This window comes from Tachypleus tridentatus, chromosome 1 (genome assembly GCF_004210375.1).
Source record: "Tachypleus tridentatus isolate NWPU-2018 chromosome 1, ASM421037v1, whole genome shotgun sequence".
NCBI lineage: Eukaryota > Metazoa > Arthropoda > Merostomata > Xiphosura > Limulidae > Tachypleus > Tachypleus tridentatus.
The window spans coordinates 152,106,912-152,124,889 of record NC_134825.1 but is presented as its reverse complement, the minus strand read 5'-3'; the positions used below and the strand labels follow the sequence as shown (position 1 = coordinate 152,124,889).

The window sequence follows — 17,978 nt, the reverse complement described above, 5'->3', positions numbered from 1 at the left end:
ACTTTAAATCTACAGATCAGTGTTCATGTACATACGTGTTTTTTTAACTAGTTTTCTTCAGTTTTTTAATCTGACAAAATACTTGAGATTGCAATTGTAACTAGATTTATGACTTTGTTTGAAGCTTGCAAAACAAAATAGCTAAATTCTTCTAAAAAAAAAGATAGTAATCCAAGACTCTCTACTACATGTGTCACTCTGAAGTAGGCAGTTGTGGCCCATTTTACCTCTGTCATCTATAAAAGAATAACAATGATTATGACATATTTAGGTAGTAAGATCATTGACTATGAAATACCATTCTTGATTTCACAGGAATGTGTTTATTTTCCTTCATCTATAATCAAGAGAATACACATACACACACACATAGTTCCAATGTTTTCCAAACATAGATACATCAGTGGCTATGAACCAGCCTATTACATCTGGACTTTACACAAAGATAAATTCTAAACAATGAACACTGCAAAATACAATGAGAAATTATTTAACAATGCTAATGACAGTGTTTTTTTTTTGTTCCAAATCAACACCAGTAACATTGTAATGCAAAATTCCTAAAAGTATTTTAATCTCTTTAGAATTGCCAATAATGTACTGAGCAGATATTCCTACACATTGATGCAAGTTACACATGTGTATATATATATATTTCTATACACAAATGTTAAATATCATCTACTTTGTATTTTTCAAACAATCTATTATAAACACAATACAGTACAAATGTTATCTTAACTGTCCTAATTTGATGTGGAAAGTATTTGCACAAACAGCAAAAGAGCTTTTCTGTTAATAACAATGTTTCTTTTAAATAAACAATTTGTTTCACAGAAAATACTGCAATTTCCAGGTTAAAGATTTTTACATTAAATTACTGCCTTTATATACTTCATATTTTCCTGTTTAAAAACATTTATTTAACAATATTTAAGATTCTTATTATTTTCAGTATAATTTGAAATTTCATGTGGGAAAATAATGTCAGTGTAAACTACTGACAAAAAATCTCTTATGAGTTTTAGCATAACTGAAATATTTTATGAAAGTCAAACAATTTGGTGATTTTTTGTTTCTAGTATTTTATGAGATTTACAAATATTTTACTGATCTTACTGGCAGAAAGGTCTTAGGATCTACATTAATAAATAGCTATTGCAGTTAAATGAGATATCTTTCTGCATTCCAGAGTACCTGTAAGCCATTCAAACTAATAATGAATTTTCTACTAAGATAAAAAAAAAAGAATAAAAGATAAAGCTATTCATCACAATGATACACAACATACATTAAATATTTTGTACACATCAGTTTTTCTTAGGTACACATCTTTCCTTTTAATTTTGGTAATCTGAAAACAAAGATGCAAAAGCTTCTCTTATTTTATTCAATAAAGAGATTATTGTACCAAAAATTCTGAGAAAAGATGGCGAATGTTTTGCTAGAATTATACACATTTTAAGTTGTTTAGGACTTTGATTTTAATAATTAAAGCAATTTTTGCACTCTAACTCTTGAGGGTTTTTTAAAACAGTTCCAATCACCCGAAACAAAAGTTTTTACAAATAATTAACTTTTACAAAAAAACAACATTCAAAGCAGAAAATTCCAAATCAGGTTAATAATCAACACACACAACTACATAAGACAGTGTTACAAGTTCTTAACTGTTTATTATCTGTTACATCATTAAGACAGTTAATATTTAAAACTATATAGAAATTATTCAACTAGTTATGTGATAAAAACCCAACATAAATCAAACAATGAAATTGTTATTGGCCATTTACAAGGTCATACAGTATAGCTCGTAGGGCTGCAACAAAATTCTTAATAAACCCATATCAGTACTTTTTGTTTTCAATTTATTATAAAATTGGTTGATAATTAAGTCTTAAAATTTAAAATTTCAAAAACAACAGATATGTTTTGAGATTTTTCTTTTGAGGAAACACCCGTAATTGTCTAATATTTTATTGAACTCTGAGATAGCATTAACCCTCTTTTATTACATTGAAGTATAAAGTACTTCTTACATCACTATAAAGTTTTGAAAGAACCCAAATATCTGTAGGTATGTTACAAACAATGAGTTTCAGCCAAATAAATGTAACATAATCCCAAATATTTCTGAAACTAAAAACATCCCAGTGTTAGCTTACCTTTTATGCCATAATCTTTTTATAGACTGTATCAGACACACTAATAATAATGTTCAAGGGTTTTTGCTTTAATTTTTTAAAAGATTTATTACACAAATATTCTGCAACAGAATCTGAGCTGATAACATGCATTTTCAAATTTTTTTACAAACATTTTAACATTACTTTCCAGAACAGTTTCAAATTTCTTTTCTCTCTGATTACACTTTCTTTTTTAACTTATGAAACTGTTCACTATACAGTTTCTAGTCATTACATTATTAGATACATACATATCCCTTTGACAAGATTTATGGCATTTAATAATCTGATGTCAAATACTTTAATTCTAAAGAACTAGTAAAACTAAATATAATACCTAGTGTCACAACCAACCTTCTATAATCTGTTTGATAGAAAAGAAAAACATCTGTATGCAATATTAAACAGGCCACTGGCAGAGAAAGAACAAAATTATATCAAACAAATATACAATCAGCAACCAATATGAATAAATTTTCTTTAAGATTCCTCAGAACCACCAATGCCAGTTTCACAATCCTGACTCTTTATCCTAAGCGAAAATTTCTGTGAAGAGTAGGTTTGACATCACATATTAATAATAGAAGTTGATTTATAACAGCTTCTTTGTTTGCTGCTACTGAATGATTCATAGCCTCCACTTTCATACGCGTGTCCATGTCAATCTTGGCAGCTATATCATCTCTTGAACCCATGTGCTGTGCAAAAAAATACTTGATCTCAGTGAACATAAATGAATAAATGTCCATGAATACAAGTTTGGTAAACATTTCATACACTTATAACAACACAATGACCAGACTACAATATTATACTGAAGCTGCAAATATTCATGCAAATATGTGTAAAAAGTTAATAGTGACACAAACAGCATCTGCTCATATTACTTATTTATTGTCTGTTTTATTCAACTATTTAAAGGAATGGTAAGACAATGAAGTCTGGTTAATGTTCACAATAATTTAGCAGTTTCAAAGACAGTAATATTAATTTTTTCATTACAAAATCATATATTAAGAGCAATAAAAGATGTGAAGTGATGGAAATACTTTCCAAAACAGTACAGAACAGAATACGAAAGGCAAATATTATGACTGTTATCTCTCTATCATGACAAAATGACCTACCACAGAGTAAAGTTGTGCTGATAATTCACATTTTGACTTAAAAAATGACATGCCAGTACAAAACTTACGAAAAACAAGTAGCAGTCATAATATGATTGTAGTTATCATGGTTCCTAGACCGAAATGCTACGTAAGTGTATGGAAATCGATGTTTTTAACTGATCAAGGATACCTCATGCACAAATTATGACAGAATTCCATGTTTCAATAGGAGCTGTATGCAAAACACTATAGAAGTAACACAAAAATGGCATTATTAATAAAAGACCTGGTTATGGTAGAACTTCAAACCTCTCCAAAAGTGATTTTAGTCCTTTGGCAATCATATATTTTGTATTTTCAGAAATTAGTAAAAATTTGATTTATTGTATATTTTATTGAGAAAAGCCCAAACATTACATTTCACTAGATCAGTGTGAATAGCTTATAAAAATACTCCACTAGAATCTCTGTGAAAAGAAACAGTAAACTTACAAATTATACTTCTAAATACATTAGGTACCTCAGCCTTACAGATTGATTGACAGTTCAGTATAAATTTTGTCAATTACCTTGTTTTAAATACATATGCAAATACTGTTGAAAACAGCAGGATGTACATTTCCACACAATGTTCAAAACTGTTGAAAAGGCTGAAATTGTCATAAACAACAAATGACTTAACTTTAAATGAATGTAAATGTACATTATCAGATCATATTTATCTTACAGCAGATATCTGTTATAGCTGAATGAGTTGCTATTTATGTACAAAAACATAAACAATTTTTGAAAATGGTAATAAAGACCCTGCTAAGGGATTTCACTGAAAATGAAAGAATATCCATTAAACATGAAACTTGTGATGATAGAAACATTTTTGCACTCATTTCACATGGAAAACTCATCCAAATTGAATGAAACTAATCACTGACATGCAGAGGGGAGTATCAGGGTGAGCCCAACACTTCTATTCTCATGCTCCAAAAATAACCCTTCCATAAGGCATAAAATTGTCAACTACCAAAACATTTCATACCTTCCTTGTTGCAAGTTATTACAAGGAAAAAAAAATTAGCTTGAAAATGCATGTTCTACAGGACTTGTAGGTCTATAAACCAAATAAATAACTGTAACAGACTATTAAATGAAAGAATTCACTGCCTAGTTTTATATTTTCAAAGTATATACAACACTAGATGAACAAGATCAAATGATGATCTGTTGTTTCACCCAGTTCTGGAATCTTTACTTGTGAATTTTTAGATTTCAGGCTACTGCAACACTATGTTCTTAGATAATGTAATGATTTTAGTCAGAGTTAAAAAATACAAATGTCATATTCATAAGAAATATACATTTAACAGCTGAATTTCACATTGTTTTAACATTGTATATTTAACTATTTCTGCAGTTCATTATATGAAAATGATTTATCACTTATACATGAATTCTAAACATGCCCAGGGCAAAATGATACAATAAAACAGTTTAAGGCATCCATGCTTACAATATCTGAATTTACCTATCCTCAGCAGATACACCTATAAGTGTGACTTTTATGATTTTCTAAACAATGTTTTTATATTCTGCATCTCTAGTCCTAATTTATATACATTTATAATGACTTCAACTTTTGTAAAGGTGCTTTCATGGTAAACTCACACAAGGTGTGACTTTGTATATGAGCCAGCCAATCTTAGTCAAGGTTGTAACAAAAAAATATGAAAACAAATCATATTGTTCATTGGTAGCACTAAAATTGCTGAAGCATATTAAATAGTTTAAGAGAAGTACCATGTTCTATGAACAGGTCTAGATCTGAACTTCTAAAACTTGTATTTATCACTTCTAATAGTCAGGTCTCTATATCAATGATTGATTTTAAGAAAATGTTCTTACAACCTGACCATACCAGAGTTTGTCTGAAAAAGACAATAAAATTTCGTATATCCCCCAAAAAAGGATCCAATTCCAACAAAATGGATGTACAAGTACCCAGTTACATAGGTACATCTTGTCCGCAATATTTTAGTGACTAAAATAGCATTAGCTTATTTGTTTGTTTTTGAATTATGTACAGTTACATGAGAGCTATCTGTGCTAGCCATCCCAATTTTAACAGTGTAAGGATAGAGGAAGGGCAGCTAGTCATCACCACCCACCATCAACTCTTGGGTTACTATTTTTCCAACAAATAGTGGGATTGATCATCACATTATATCATTCCCACAGCTGAAAAGGAGAGCATGTTTGGTGTTACAGGTAATTCAAACCTGTGATCCTCATATTGTGAGTTGAGCACCCTAACCACCTGGCCATGCAGGCCAGTATCAGATAATCACAAAAGCAAAACTTTTCCTAATGCTTCTAGCCCCTTTTGGTGGATTGTATGAACAATTCTCTTATAAGTGCAATTCTTTTTAAACAAAAAACTTCCCCAAAAAATATTTTTTGTGGGTCTTCAAAGTTTTGAGTTTGTCATTAGGAAATTTACAAATTATTTTGGTCAAGGATTGAAGTCAAATTATGTGTGTTGTGTGAACATGGATAAGTGTACATTAGATTAGGAAGCTGTTTTAAGTGACAATCTGTTCCAGGGCATTAGTTGTCCACTGGACAACATGAATGCTTAAGTTGGTCATCTGAGGAAGTGTTTTGCCATCTCAGATGACTGTTAAAATCAAGCCCTACTACATCCCATTTCTAAAGGTTGTGTTTATCCTTCTGATACCCATGTTCTTACATTTACCCATTTAAATCTCATATTTATCACTTCTGATAAATAGTTCATAAACTCCCATCTAAAGATTGTGATTATCCTTTTCATACCTAGTTTCCTATATTTCACTATTCAGATACCTTTTGAGCAATTTATCCAAACTTCCTTTAAACTGATATCTTACAAACTTTCTTCACAATTTTAAAACCTTAAAAACAGTTGTTATTTAAGTACATGTAAGCTATATACAAACATTTACACCATACAAACATCACTCTTGTAACAAGAGAACCAAAACTGAACTAAGTATTCTAAAATACCTGGAAAACAAATTTTAAGAAAGCAAAAATAACACAAAAAAACACCCTTCTTCCTTCTAAATTAATTTTTTAATTAATTTATAAATATATAACAGTTATACCTGTTAAGATTTCTTCACCATAAGAAACATTTCGACCTTTCAAGAACAACACGATTTAAATCCTTCTTTTTCAATATATTTAAATGCACAAGTGTTACTCTCCCTTTATAAGTTACTCATGTTTACAAACATCCACACCACTTTTCTATAAATTACACATTTTCTAGTTCTTGCTTACTTTTTAAAACGAAACAAAATTTTCTGAATTAAAGAAACATTTTTCGTAGTCAATTACCTTAATATAATTGGATTGTTTTGAATTACTTTGTAACTAAGTCAAAAGAATAATGAGAATGGAAACATTTAATATTTTAAATAATTTTTACCAAACCATTTACAAATCATAACTAAGTTATTATTATAAATTTGTTTTCACTAGTTTACTTACTGAAGCTTCATACTCTTTGAATTGTTTTTCTTTCTCATGTCTGAACTTATCAATTTCAGCTTGTGCTTCCTCCTTTGCTTGTTTTAATCTGCGAGCTTTACCTACATTAAACAAACTTTCTATACTTTGATGTTGACGTGTATCTCAGGAGTTCACTATATTTAACATTCAGTAATTGTACTTTTCCAACAGTAAAAAAAACAACAACAAAAACTCTGGAAGTAACAATAGATTTTTAGGAAATTCCCAAACTCCAAAGCTTTATGTTGCAAAATTTCTTAAATTTCGTTAAAATGAGACAACAAAGCATCCTTATAACACATGATTTCTAAATTTGGAATTTTATATCAATCAAGAAATGTACATGTAGTGTATCAACTAGATGAAAGATGTTAAAAAATGTTAATGACAATATTTGAAAGGTAATACATCATTGAAAAAATACTATATTAAAATAGTTAATCCTACATGCCCACACTAATTTCATTTGTCTTACATAAGTGCCTGGACATTGTGTGAAATATTTGATTTGTCCAGGTTATGAACTTTATAAAATGTGGGGATGAATGCTATAAGTAACACCAAAATCCTAACTTTCAAACAATTTATTTATAACATTATTACAGTATTCATTACTACCTCCCCAAGAGTTTTGTGTAAGTTGTAAGAGCTCAATATGTATCTACTTAAAATATGGTTTACACTGTGCAATGGTTAAGGCAATTTTATAGGAAAATGTAGTGTCCAAAGAAGCAGTGGTAGAGGTGTCTTTTGTTATACCATTTCAACAACCAGCACTCAATGTCTTTCCACAGTGTTTCATTGATTATCTTTAGCCATAGAAGTGTTTTATGAACTGAATTTGAAAGGTCATGGGCCAAAGTAGGAAGTGAGCACAAGGAACAAAATGGCTCTTCACATTAATTTTATGGTGGTTGTTAGAATAAAAACTTCAGCTAAATTTATGTAGTGTTGAATTAGTGGTGGCCATTTTTTTCATTGTAGTCTCCCATAAAGAGTTCTTGTGCACTCTCTGAGATATGTATGTGTAAGACATTTGTGTGTCCTTTCCCCTCAATATGTATTTATAATTTTTTTGTTTTTGGTGTAGGGACTTGACACCATCTACAAATGCAGCCAATATTAACTTATGTTAAAGATAATAAATGCTTAATAACAGCAATACTGGGGGTGTAGAAGGTGGTTGTAATCCTACCATTAACATGTTTGTTCCTACAAAGTTTGGTTGAGATTTGCCCAACGACCTAGGAGTAGTTAGATAATACAGATTTTTGTGCTTTATATGTGCTATAAATGGGTGAAAAGATAGCAATTTTTACAACCGGTTTTAGATTACATAGCACAATAATTATGCATATTTCATTCTTTTTACATGACCCTTTGACTGCTACTGCTCTAAAGGCACACAATTTTTGCAAGCAGAATACAGTATACAGCAACATTTCTATTCAAATGCTGGAGACAGACTATACCCTATATGGCATATCAGCAGTCAATGGGTTAAAGTTTTGATACCAATCATCTAAGTACACGTAATATACACCATATTACTAAAGGTATTGGGATATCATAGGTAATTGAAAGATGGAGCCTGGACTTTCTAACTGACACATCTATTGGAATCAAATACCAAAGCTACAAGTGTATGAAAGGTTTCGGTCTATCACTTCCTTCTCTTCCATATAATTCAAGAAGTGTGAATGTTCAAATAGGTATAAGTCAGGGCTCTATCTGCTAAAGTATGGGAAAAGTAAATTTTTAAAGCTATTTGTCTCACATCCAACAGGAAACATTCTGTAATAATGTGTCTTATGCAGAAAATTTGTACAAGTTCCCATGTATTCCACAAGTGTTGGCAGTGCACCATTGTATAGAATCTATAGAAAATCTTTCATGTTTCACTTATCTATTACTGGTGGGATAAGCATAAACTATATAAGAAAAGGCCCACATCATATCTTTCAAATTCAATGACTTGAAAAGCACAATCCTTTCTATTGTGTTTACAGGTTGCACTTAATTCCAAACCCATAATATTAAAACAAAGAATGGATAGATTCTTCATTCTACATGATAGCTTTTGTTCATTCTTCAAGCAAATTTCAATGTTAAAGGTGCATAAGAAGCAACATCTCGTGTCACAGCTGTAACTTGGGTGCTGAAGTTCTTAGGGAACAGATTTTCTGCCACATCACATTTCAAAGTTAACACTGATCAAGAAAAGATCAAGTTTATGTGGATGAGCTAATACTTTCTCAATATGTAAATTCATTGTTTGTTTGTTTTTTTATTTCATTTCTTTGGTTGATTATGCACAATGAATTTGCATAAGAGTAGATGCACCAATTCATCATGTTATTCACATATATAATACATACACATACATCAGAGCAATATTCTTCACCCTAAACACTTGCTAAATGGAAATAACTTTAAACAAGATGATCAAATTAATTCTGAAAAGTTGAAAACTTGGGAAGCTTCAAGAATAATGAAGCTTCCAGGCTATATATTTATCCAAAGGTTTTGAAAGAGGTTAAGAATTGGATATGTGAACCACTTTCTACTATTTTTTCCAAAGTCCTTGAATCGTGGGCAGGCGTCGGAAGATTGTAAGAAGGTTAATGTCTCTTTTTTTTCGAGAAAGCTTACGAGGTCTGTTAAAAAAAATACGCAGACTGTATGAATTGCACAGCTCCAGTTGGTTCCAGGGGAATCTGCTTGGTGTCGCTAGGTTCACACATATCAGCTGATTACGACGCCATTTCCCGATTGCAGATATCTTCATTTGTGTATTAGCTACGCGGTTTTAAGTGAAGTGCGATTTTTTCGTTTGGCGGATTTCAGAATGAATGACCTGAAGGAGCAACGACTTGCCGTAAAATTTTGTGTTAAACTTGGAAAATCTGCGACTGAAACTTTTGCTATGCTTAACACGGCTTACGGTGATGTTGCTATGAAGCGTACGGCATGTTTCAAGTGGCATGAACATTTTAAAGATGGTCGACAGTCCATTGAAGATGATGAGCGTCATGGACGTCCTTCCCCACAACTGACGACCCACACGTTTGTTTGTTTTTTTATTTCATTTCTTTGGTTGATTATGCACAATGAATTTGCATAAGAGTAGATGCACCAATTCATCATGTTATTCACATATATAATACATACACATACATCAGAGCAATATTCTTCACCCTAAACACTTGCTAAATGGAAATAACTTTAAACAAGATGATCAAATTAATTCTGAAAAGTTGAAAACTTGGGAAGCTTCAAGAATAATGAAGCTTCCAGGCTATATATTTATCCAAAGGTTTTGAAAGAGGTTAAGAATTGGATATGTGAACCACTTTCTACTATTTTTTCCAAAGTCCTTGAATCGTGGGCAGGCGTCGGAAGATTGTAAGAAGGTTAATGTCTCTTTTTTTTCGAGAAAGCTTACGAGGTCTGTTAAAAAAAATACGCAGACTGTATGAATTGCACAGCTCCAGTTGGTTCCAGGGGAATCTGCTTGGTGTCGCTAGGTTCACACATATCAGCTGATTACGACGCCATTTCCCGATTGCAGATATCTTCATTTGTGTATTAGCTACGCGGTTTTAAGTGAAGTGCGATTTTTTCGTTTGGCGGATTTCAGAATGAATGACCTGAAGGAGCAACGACTTGCCGTAAAATTTTGTGTTAAACTTGGAAAATCTGCGACTGAAACTTTGCTATGCTTAACACGGCTTACGGTGATGTTGCTATGAAGCGCACGGCATGTTTCAAGTGGCATGAACATTTTAAAGATGGTCGACAGTCCATTGAAGATGATGAGCGTCATGGACGCCCTTCCCACAACTGACGACCCACACGCTTGTTTGTTTTTTATTTCATTTCTTTGGTTGATTATGCACAATGAATTTGCATAAGAGTAGATGCACCAATTCATCATGTTATTCACATATATAATACATACACATACATCAGAGCAATATTCTTCACCCTAAACACTTGCTAAATGGAAATAACTTTAAACAAGATGATCAAATTAATTCTGAAAAGTTGAAAACTTGGGAAGCTTCAAGAATAATGAAGCTTCCAGGCTATATATTTATCCAAAGGTTTTGAAAGAGGTTAAGAATTGGATATGTGAACCACTTTCTACTATTTTTCCAAAGTCCTTGAATCGTGGGCAGGCCGGAAGATTGTAAGAAGGTTAATGTCTCTTTTTTTCGAGAAAGCTTACGAGGTCTGTTAAAAAAATACGCGAGACTGTATGAATTGCACAGCTCCAGTTGGTTCCAGGGAATCTGCTTGGTGTCGCTAGGTTCACACATATCAGCTGATTACTGACGCCATTTCCGATTGCAGATATCTTCATTTGTGTATTAGCTACGCGGTTTTAAGTGAAGTGCGATTTTTTTCGTTTGGCGGATTTCAGAATGAATGACCTGAAGGAGCAACGACTTGCCGTAAAATTTTGTGTTAAACTTGGAAAATCTGCGACTGAAACTTTTGCTATGCTTAACACGGCTTACGGTGATGTTGCTATGAAGCGTACGGCATGTTTCAAGTGGCATGAACATTTTAAAGATGGTCGACAGTCCATTGAAGATGATGAGCGTCATGGACGTCCTTCCCCACAACTGACGACCCACACGTCGACAAAATCAACACCCTGGTGCGGGCAAATCGACGTCTGACTATCAGGGAGCTTGCTCAAGAGTGTGGGATATCAGTTGGATCTTGTTGCGAGATTTTGACCAAAAAATTGAAGATGCACCACGTTGCTGCGAAATTTGTGCCACGCCTGATGACGGACGAAAAAAAAGCCCATCGTGTCCAGGTTTGTCAAGAACTGCTTGATCGTTCAGATGAAAACTTCTTGTCAAGGATCATAACAGGTGATGAATCATGGGTTCATGGTTATGACATTGAAACGTCAGTGAATGGGTGAAACAACCCCCAGACCCAAAGAAGCTCGCCAAGTTCGATCCAAGGTCAAGGTGATGCTGACAGTTTTCTTCGATGTTAAGGGTGTTGTTCACCACAAGTACCTCCCCAAAGGCTCCACAGTAAACCAGACTTACCGCATTGAAGTTCTGAAACGTCTGAGGGACGCCATCCATCGCAAAAGGCCAGAAATGTGGAGGAGTGGCGACTGGTTTTACCATCACGACAACGCTCCAGCCCATTCAGCCCTCAGAACTCGTGAGTTTTTGGCCAAACACCCGATCATTGTTCTTCCCCACCCCCCCTACTCACCTGACCTTGCTCCTTGCAATTTTTTCTTGTTCCCCAAACTCAAAAGACCCTTGAAAGGAAGAAGATTTGAGACGATTCCCAAGATTAAGGCAAATGCGACGAAGTAGCTGGAGGACATTACAAAAGAAGCGTACCAGGACTGTTTCAACAAGTGGAAACACCGTTGGGATAAGTGTGTGCATTGGGGAGGAGAGTACTTTGAAGGTGTCCCAGACCTGTAACTTCTAAATAAAGTACATTTTGTTTTATGACATCAGTCCGCATATTTTTTGAACAGATCTCGTACAAAAACTGTTCTTATTTGTCTCAAATTAATGGTGGTAAAGGCTTTTTGAAGTAAATAAAAGATGCTGCTTTGTAAAATTATTTAACAAAGTTAAAAATTTTGTTAGATGATCAGCAAGGTTTTACTGGAGGAAAATTTTGCTTTACTAATCTTTTGAAATTATTTGAAGACGTTACTGCTCATGTATACAAGGATTTGGGTGTGAATTTGGAATATCCGATTTATCAGAAAGCACATTACAGAAAAGGCTCGTTAAAAAAAGTTTATCTCTGTAGTTATATAAAGGTTAAGTTAGCTCATTAAATACAATCCAAGTGAGAGAGTTTATGGGTTTTTTTTTACAGCAAAGCCACATTGGGCTATCTGCTGAGCCCACCGAGGGGAATCAAACCCCTGATTTTAGCATTGTAAATCTGTAGACTTACCGCTGTACTAGCAGGGGGCCCAAGTGGGAGAGAACTGATTGGATAGTGATCCAAACCAGGCAATATTTATGAAACTCAATCCCATAAAATATAAAAGTGGGTAAAAGAAATGGATGAATCACTAGGTGTGTAGAGTGGCTAAGGCACAATGGACCATAACACAGCAAGTCAACTACACCTACGCAGGGTTAGGAAAGCAGATCACACTGCCTTCACTTCAAGTGCAAGAGGCTGGAGAAAATCGAGAACTCTCTTGACTTCTGAACAGATCATATTTAAGTAGGATAAGGAGTTGTATCAATCTGAGTACTTGACATATGGCATCAAAAAGATGACTATGTTGAAAAATCAACTCTCTTAAAATGATTGGAACCAGACCAAGAACAATAATATCCTCAGATCAATAAACTTTGTATGGACATGACAGATGATCCACATAAAGATTGAATGCACCATAATATGATGCACAATGATGTGAATACCACACACGTGATCCCCAAAAAGGATATTCAAGGTCTGACCATGAAGGGGATGCGAATGAGTGCTGACAACATTGGAGAATTATCAGAATGGATCATGATCAGACAACTCATAGCAAAATGAAAATGATTCAAGGCATGATGCATAACAAGAAGCTCATATATATACAAGTAATATATTTCAGCTGAAGACCATCAACTTGAAGAATCCTGCTGATCAATGAAGATATGTAATTCCAGATGAGATGGAAGAAGTGAATTACCCACCAACAGGCAAGTCCTATCCAACCATCATTGAAAAATCATCTAGAATAGAAGAAGGAGAAGAAATAGGAGCCTCTAATGGATCCTATGCAAGGTTCCATTGGTCATGCAGTGTCCAGTGAAGAAGTTACCTATGACTGATCCAAGGAGATAAGAATTTCTACGAAATACCTCATTCACAAAACTGATAGCACCTTGTGAGAAGTGACCAGTAAGGGCATAGAGTGCAGAAAGCTCCAACAAACAAAGTTGAAGAGTGTGTTGAGCCTGACTGAGATGAATGTTGAAAAAGATATCAAATGAACATATTGAGTAGGTATAAGGGATGATTTTCCTATTTTGTTTCACCAGCCAATATTTTCTACCTCCAGGAGCAGTAGATGATTGTGATGGGCAAACTCCTCTTTGGAACTAGATAACAGAAGCCACTTGTCCAAGAAGTGGAGGAAGTATAACTACTGAGCAAATAAATGACAGGCAAACAGCACATACAGAGCTAAAGCAAGCCAGAAGAGCATGGTGCAAAATTGAAAAGCTACCCCATGATGAATGACTGATGATAGGATTATGAGGCAATAGGAAGAAATTGGGTATTTGAGATAATGGAAGAGGGAAAAGAAATCGGATAACAACTCCCTTGGATAAAACCCAAATAACCCAAAGATCTGTGCTGATAAGTTACTAATGAGGAACAAGTGGATATTAACTGGATCAGAACACATAGTTTACAATGAGATGAGGAACCACTGGAGAAAGAAAAAGATAAGGGGTGAAAAGGTCTAGGACTGAAAATTATTTGGTTTTTAATTTCGAGCAAAGCTACACGAGGGCTACCCTCTCTAGCTGTCTTTAATTTAGCAGTGTAAGATTAGAGGGAAGTAACTAGTCGTCATCACCACCCACCACCAACATCTTGGGCTACTCTTTTACCAACAATTAGTGGGATTGACTGTCACATTATAACATCCACATGACAAAGTGTGAGCATGTTTAGTGTGACAGAGATTCAAACTCATAACTATCAGTTTATGAGTTGAGTGCCTTAACCACTTGGCCATGCTGGGCTGACTGAAAATGAGCCAAGGAAGATTGGTTGGTTTGGTATTTTATGGTGGAAAGCAACTAGAATATCTGCACCAATCATCCGGTTAAAATTTAAAATTAAGTAAAATTATTAAAATTTGTAAAAAAGAATCAAGTTAAAACAAAACAAAGTTTAATTTTTGAATTTAAAAAGTTGAATCCAATTTTTATGTTAAAAATGGCTGGTATGGGTAGAGAAAGCACTAGTAGAGGAGTGAACAATGTTTCTCTACCCATACCAGCCATTTTTAAACATATAAATTTCTCTACAAGTGGGTTTTCTTGTCATCATGGATTATTAAGTCCAATTTCTATATCTACTTTACAGCAGTAAAAGAGAAACTACAGTAATACAAATTGTAAAGGCTTTCTGTAGCATAATTAATTATCATAACACACCAGAATGACTAATAAATAAGTTCAAACATCAGCATTAGTCAGTGGACTTGGCCTTTCCAGTCCTGGTTTTGAGTTATTTGACATTACAGCCATTTTCTAATTTCAAATTGAACTAGTTGTACTTTAATGTTTAAAAAGGAATCACATCAAAAAAATGTCTCATTTATAAATTAAAAACTTAAATAGCATTAAAAAGATTAATGGCCTTTAAAAAAACTAAAATAATTTGTAAGGTAGACAGTGTCACCATCACCAATAACACTAATGTTACAGATAAACCATGGGACAAAACATGTTTAAAATGGTGCCATTGTTGAGAGTTGTAACAACAACAAGACAGTAAAATATGGCTTATTGTCACCTCAGTGTCACACACACAACACATTGGTGCATCAGTTCCAGATAAAAGAAAACGATGAGTTAAAAAACTGTGACCAATGTATAGCCTAGTTAAGACAACTTCCTTTTCTAGATCCTTATGGAATGAAGATGGCCAAAGTCCAATAGAGGATTTTAGTTCGAAAAACCTGTTTTTACATTGCTCACTCCAAGTCAACTGCCAACTAGCATCCGGCTGAGTCTTGAATACAGAACCATAGTCCATGGATGGAATAGGCACAGCAGTGATAGTGTCAGAGCAGACAGGCTTAGCTTGTTCCTGGGAATACCAACGTGGCCAGTCAGTTTCGAATATCAGTGAGAACAAGGTGAGAGCTAACTTGAAGTAATTCCAGAACCAGAAGGGAAATAAGTGAGTCAGTATAAATAGTACAATTTGAGTACTGCTTTGCTTCTATGTGATTAAGGGCAAGAGAAATGGCACACAGTTCAACAGTGAACATAAAAACTGTAGAGAGGATTCTATGCACAACCAACAAACCATGTCAGAGTCCACAGAGTCACCTGATTTCAAACCATTTGTATAAATGAAAGGGTAAAGATGTTCAACAAATAAAAGATGGTACTTCCAGTTGGGAGTATCTGCAGAGCCGAAGTCCCTGATGATGAATGAAGCCCAGCATCTTCAAGGTCTAGGTCCTGGCAGAGCCATAGACATGTGACCCATAGTTTAGTTTCGATCGAATAAGAACATGATATATCTTTAGCACAGAACATCAATCCACTCCCCAAGTGGTGGAAGAGAGGACGTTCAGTGCTCTTGAACATTTGGCTTGTAACTGCTTGATGTGTGGTATAAAGGTCAGCTTACAGTCATAGATAAGCCCCAAGAACTTTGTCTCAGAAATCACAGGTAGCACAAGTTCACCGACACAGAGTTCAGGACCAGGGTGAATACCCCATTGGCAGCAAAAGTGCATGCAAACAGTTTGGTTTTAGAGAGAGAGAAGTTAAAACTGTTTGCTGTGGTTCACTTCAGTAAACAATTGAAGGCAGTCTGTAGCTGTGCTCAGTATACCCCATGTTCAATGACTGACATGAGATGTTAATGTCGACATACAGCCCATTTGCAATAGTAAGAGAAAGTTTTTCAGTGATAGCATTAATATTTGTGCTCAAAAGTGTGACATTCAAAACACAGCCCTGAGGGAATCCAAGTTCCTGCAGAAAAGAACAGGAGAGTGTCGAACTTGAAATTACCTACCCATTAAAATTTTTTAAAATAAAAAATTGGCAAATGACCATGTAACCCATATAAGTGAAGGTCTCACAAAATGCCATATCTCCATATAGTATCATAAGCCTTCTCAAGGTCAAAGAATATTGATACAAGATACTGTTGTTTGAGAAAGGTTTTACCGATTGCATTTCAAGCTGAATCAGGTGGTCCATGGTGCTATTGTCAGAACCCACACTGGGTAGGTGAGAGGAGGTTGTTTGATTTAAGGAACCAACCAAGGAAAGCATTAACTATCTTCTCCAAGATCTTACAGAGACAAATTAAGAATAATGAATTTTTTGCACCATCGGTTGATTTGTAAAGATAGTCTTTCTTATACACAGACAATGGTGTTCATATAACTATAATTTTGTATGCATGTACTTTGACAAAATTTTTACACTATAAAATTTTATGATATACACTACATCGTATACTAAATTATTGCAGCGTGTGATATACAATTTTGAAAACAGTCAAGTTCTGTAACAATGGTAAGTTCAAGCATTTTGGTATAACTACTTTAAACGTTAATGCCTGTGGCTCACATATCCACGAATTAATTTTAACTTACTACTACTATTAAACTATAAATACTACAAGTTAAAACTTTGTAATCTTTAATACCAGTATCAGTGATAATACAGAAATAGAGTTACAACACAATACACTGTAGTGTCACTTACGTTTCCTAGCTTCGGAAACTTTTTCTGCTGCTCTTTTTTCCGCGGTCAGAAGCTGTTGGATTCCTTGACTCTGACTTGCCATGATAAATATATCTTTTATAAATTCAAAACAATTAAACTTTAAAACCAATTTATAACTTCAGACTAAATCCAGTTTACTCTTTAATGGTCAATCGATTCAGACTAAAATTTTTCTCAGCGGTCACCTGATCTCACAGCACTGCGCGCCCTCACCAATTTCAAATTATGTTTTTCAATTTATTATTTATTACAATATTTTATAAAGACAAATACAGAGACATTTTATTGTTAGAATGTTTGGAGTAAGATGCCAGATTATGTACATTTCATCCTAAATAACAGTTTGAACTAAAATAAAAAAATGTTAAAAGGTATGTCATAAAAGTGAAAATTCGCCTATGTACAATCAGTTCACTTCGCACAATCTTTTTTGAATAAGACATTCTATGACATTGGGTGCTTGATAATACAAAATATTAAGGACCACCAAAAACGAAATTCAGAGCATAACAGATATTCATTTATTAACTCAGTGTGAAAAGTGATGGCAATCGTTTTTGCGACACATTCACAGTGAAGTGACGGTATCTATTGGGTGAACTAGGCAGCGACTATCAACTTAT

General features: G+C 33.9%; 1 protein-coding gene across 1 annotated transcript; it reads right to left on the bottom strand.

Moving 5' to 3' along the window:
* Positions 1-303: 303 nt before the first annotated feature.
* On the bottom strand, positions 304-17,576 carry Vha13 (V-type proton ATPase subunit Vha13). Its single transcript, XM_076458838.1, has 3 exons — positions 17,335-17,576; positions 6,824-6,924; positions 304-2,884 (listed from the first exon to the last, which is right to left on the bottom strand). Exons 1-3 carry the CDS (start codon positions 17,414-17,416, stop codon positions 2,714-2,716), a joined length of 354 nt encoding a protein of 117 aa, XP_076314953.1. The 5' UTR covers positions 17,417-17,576; the 3' UTR covers positions 304-2,713.
* Between the last annotated feature and the right edge of the window lie 402 nt (positions 17,577-17,978).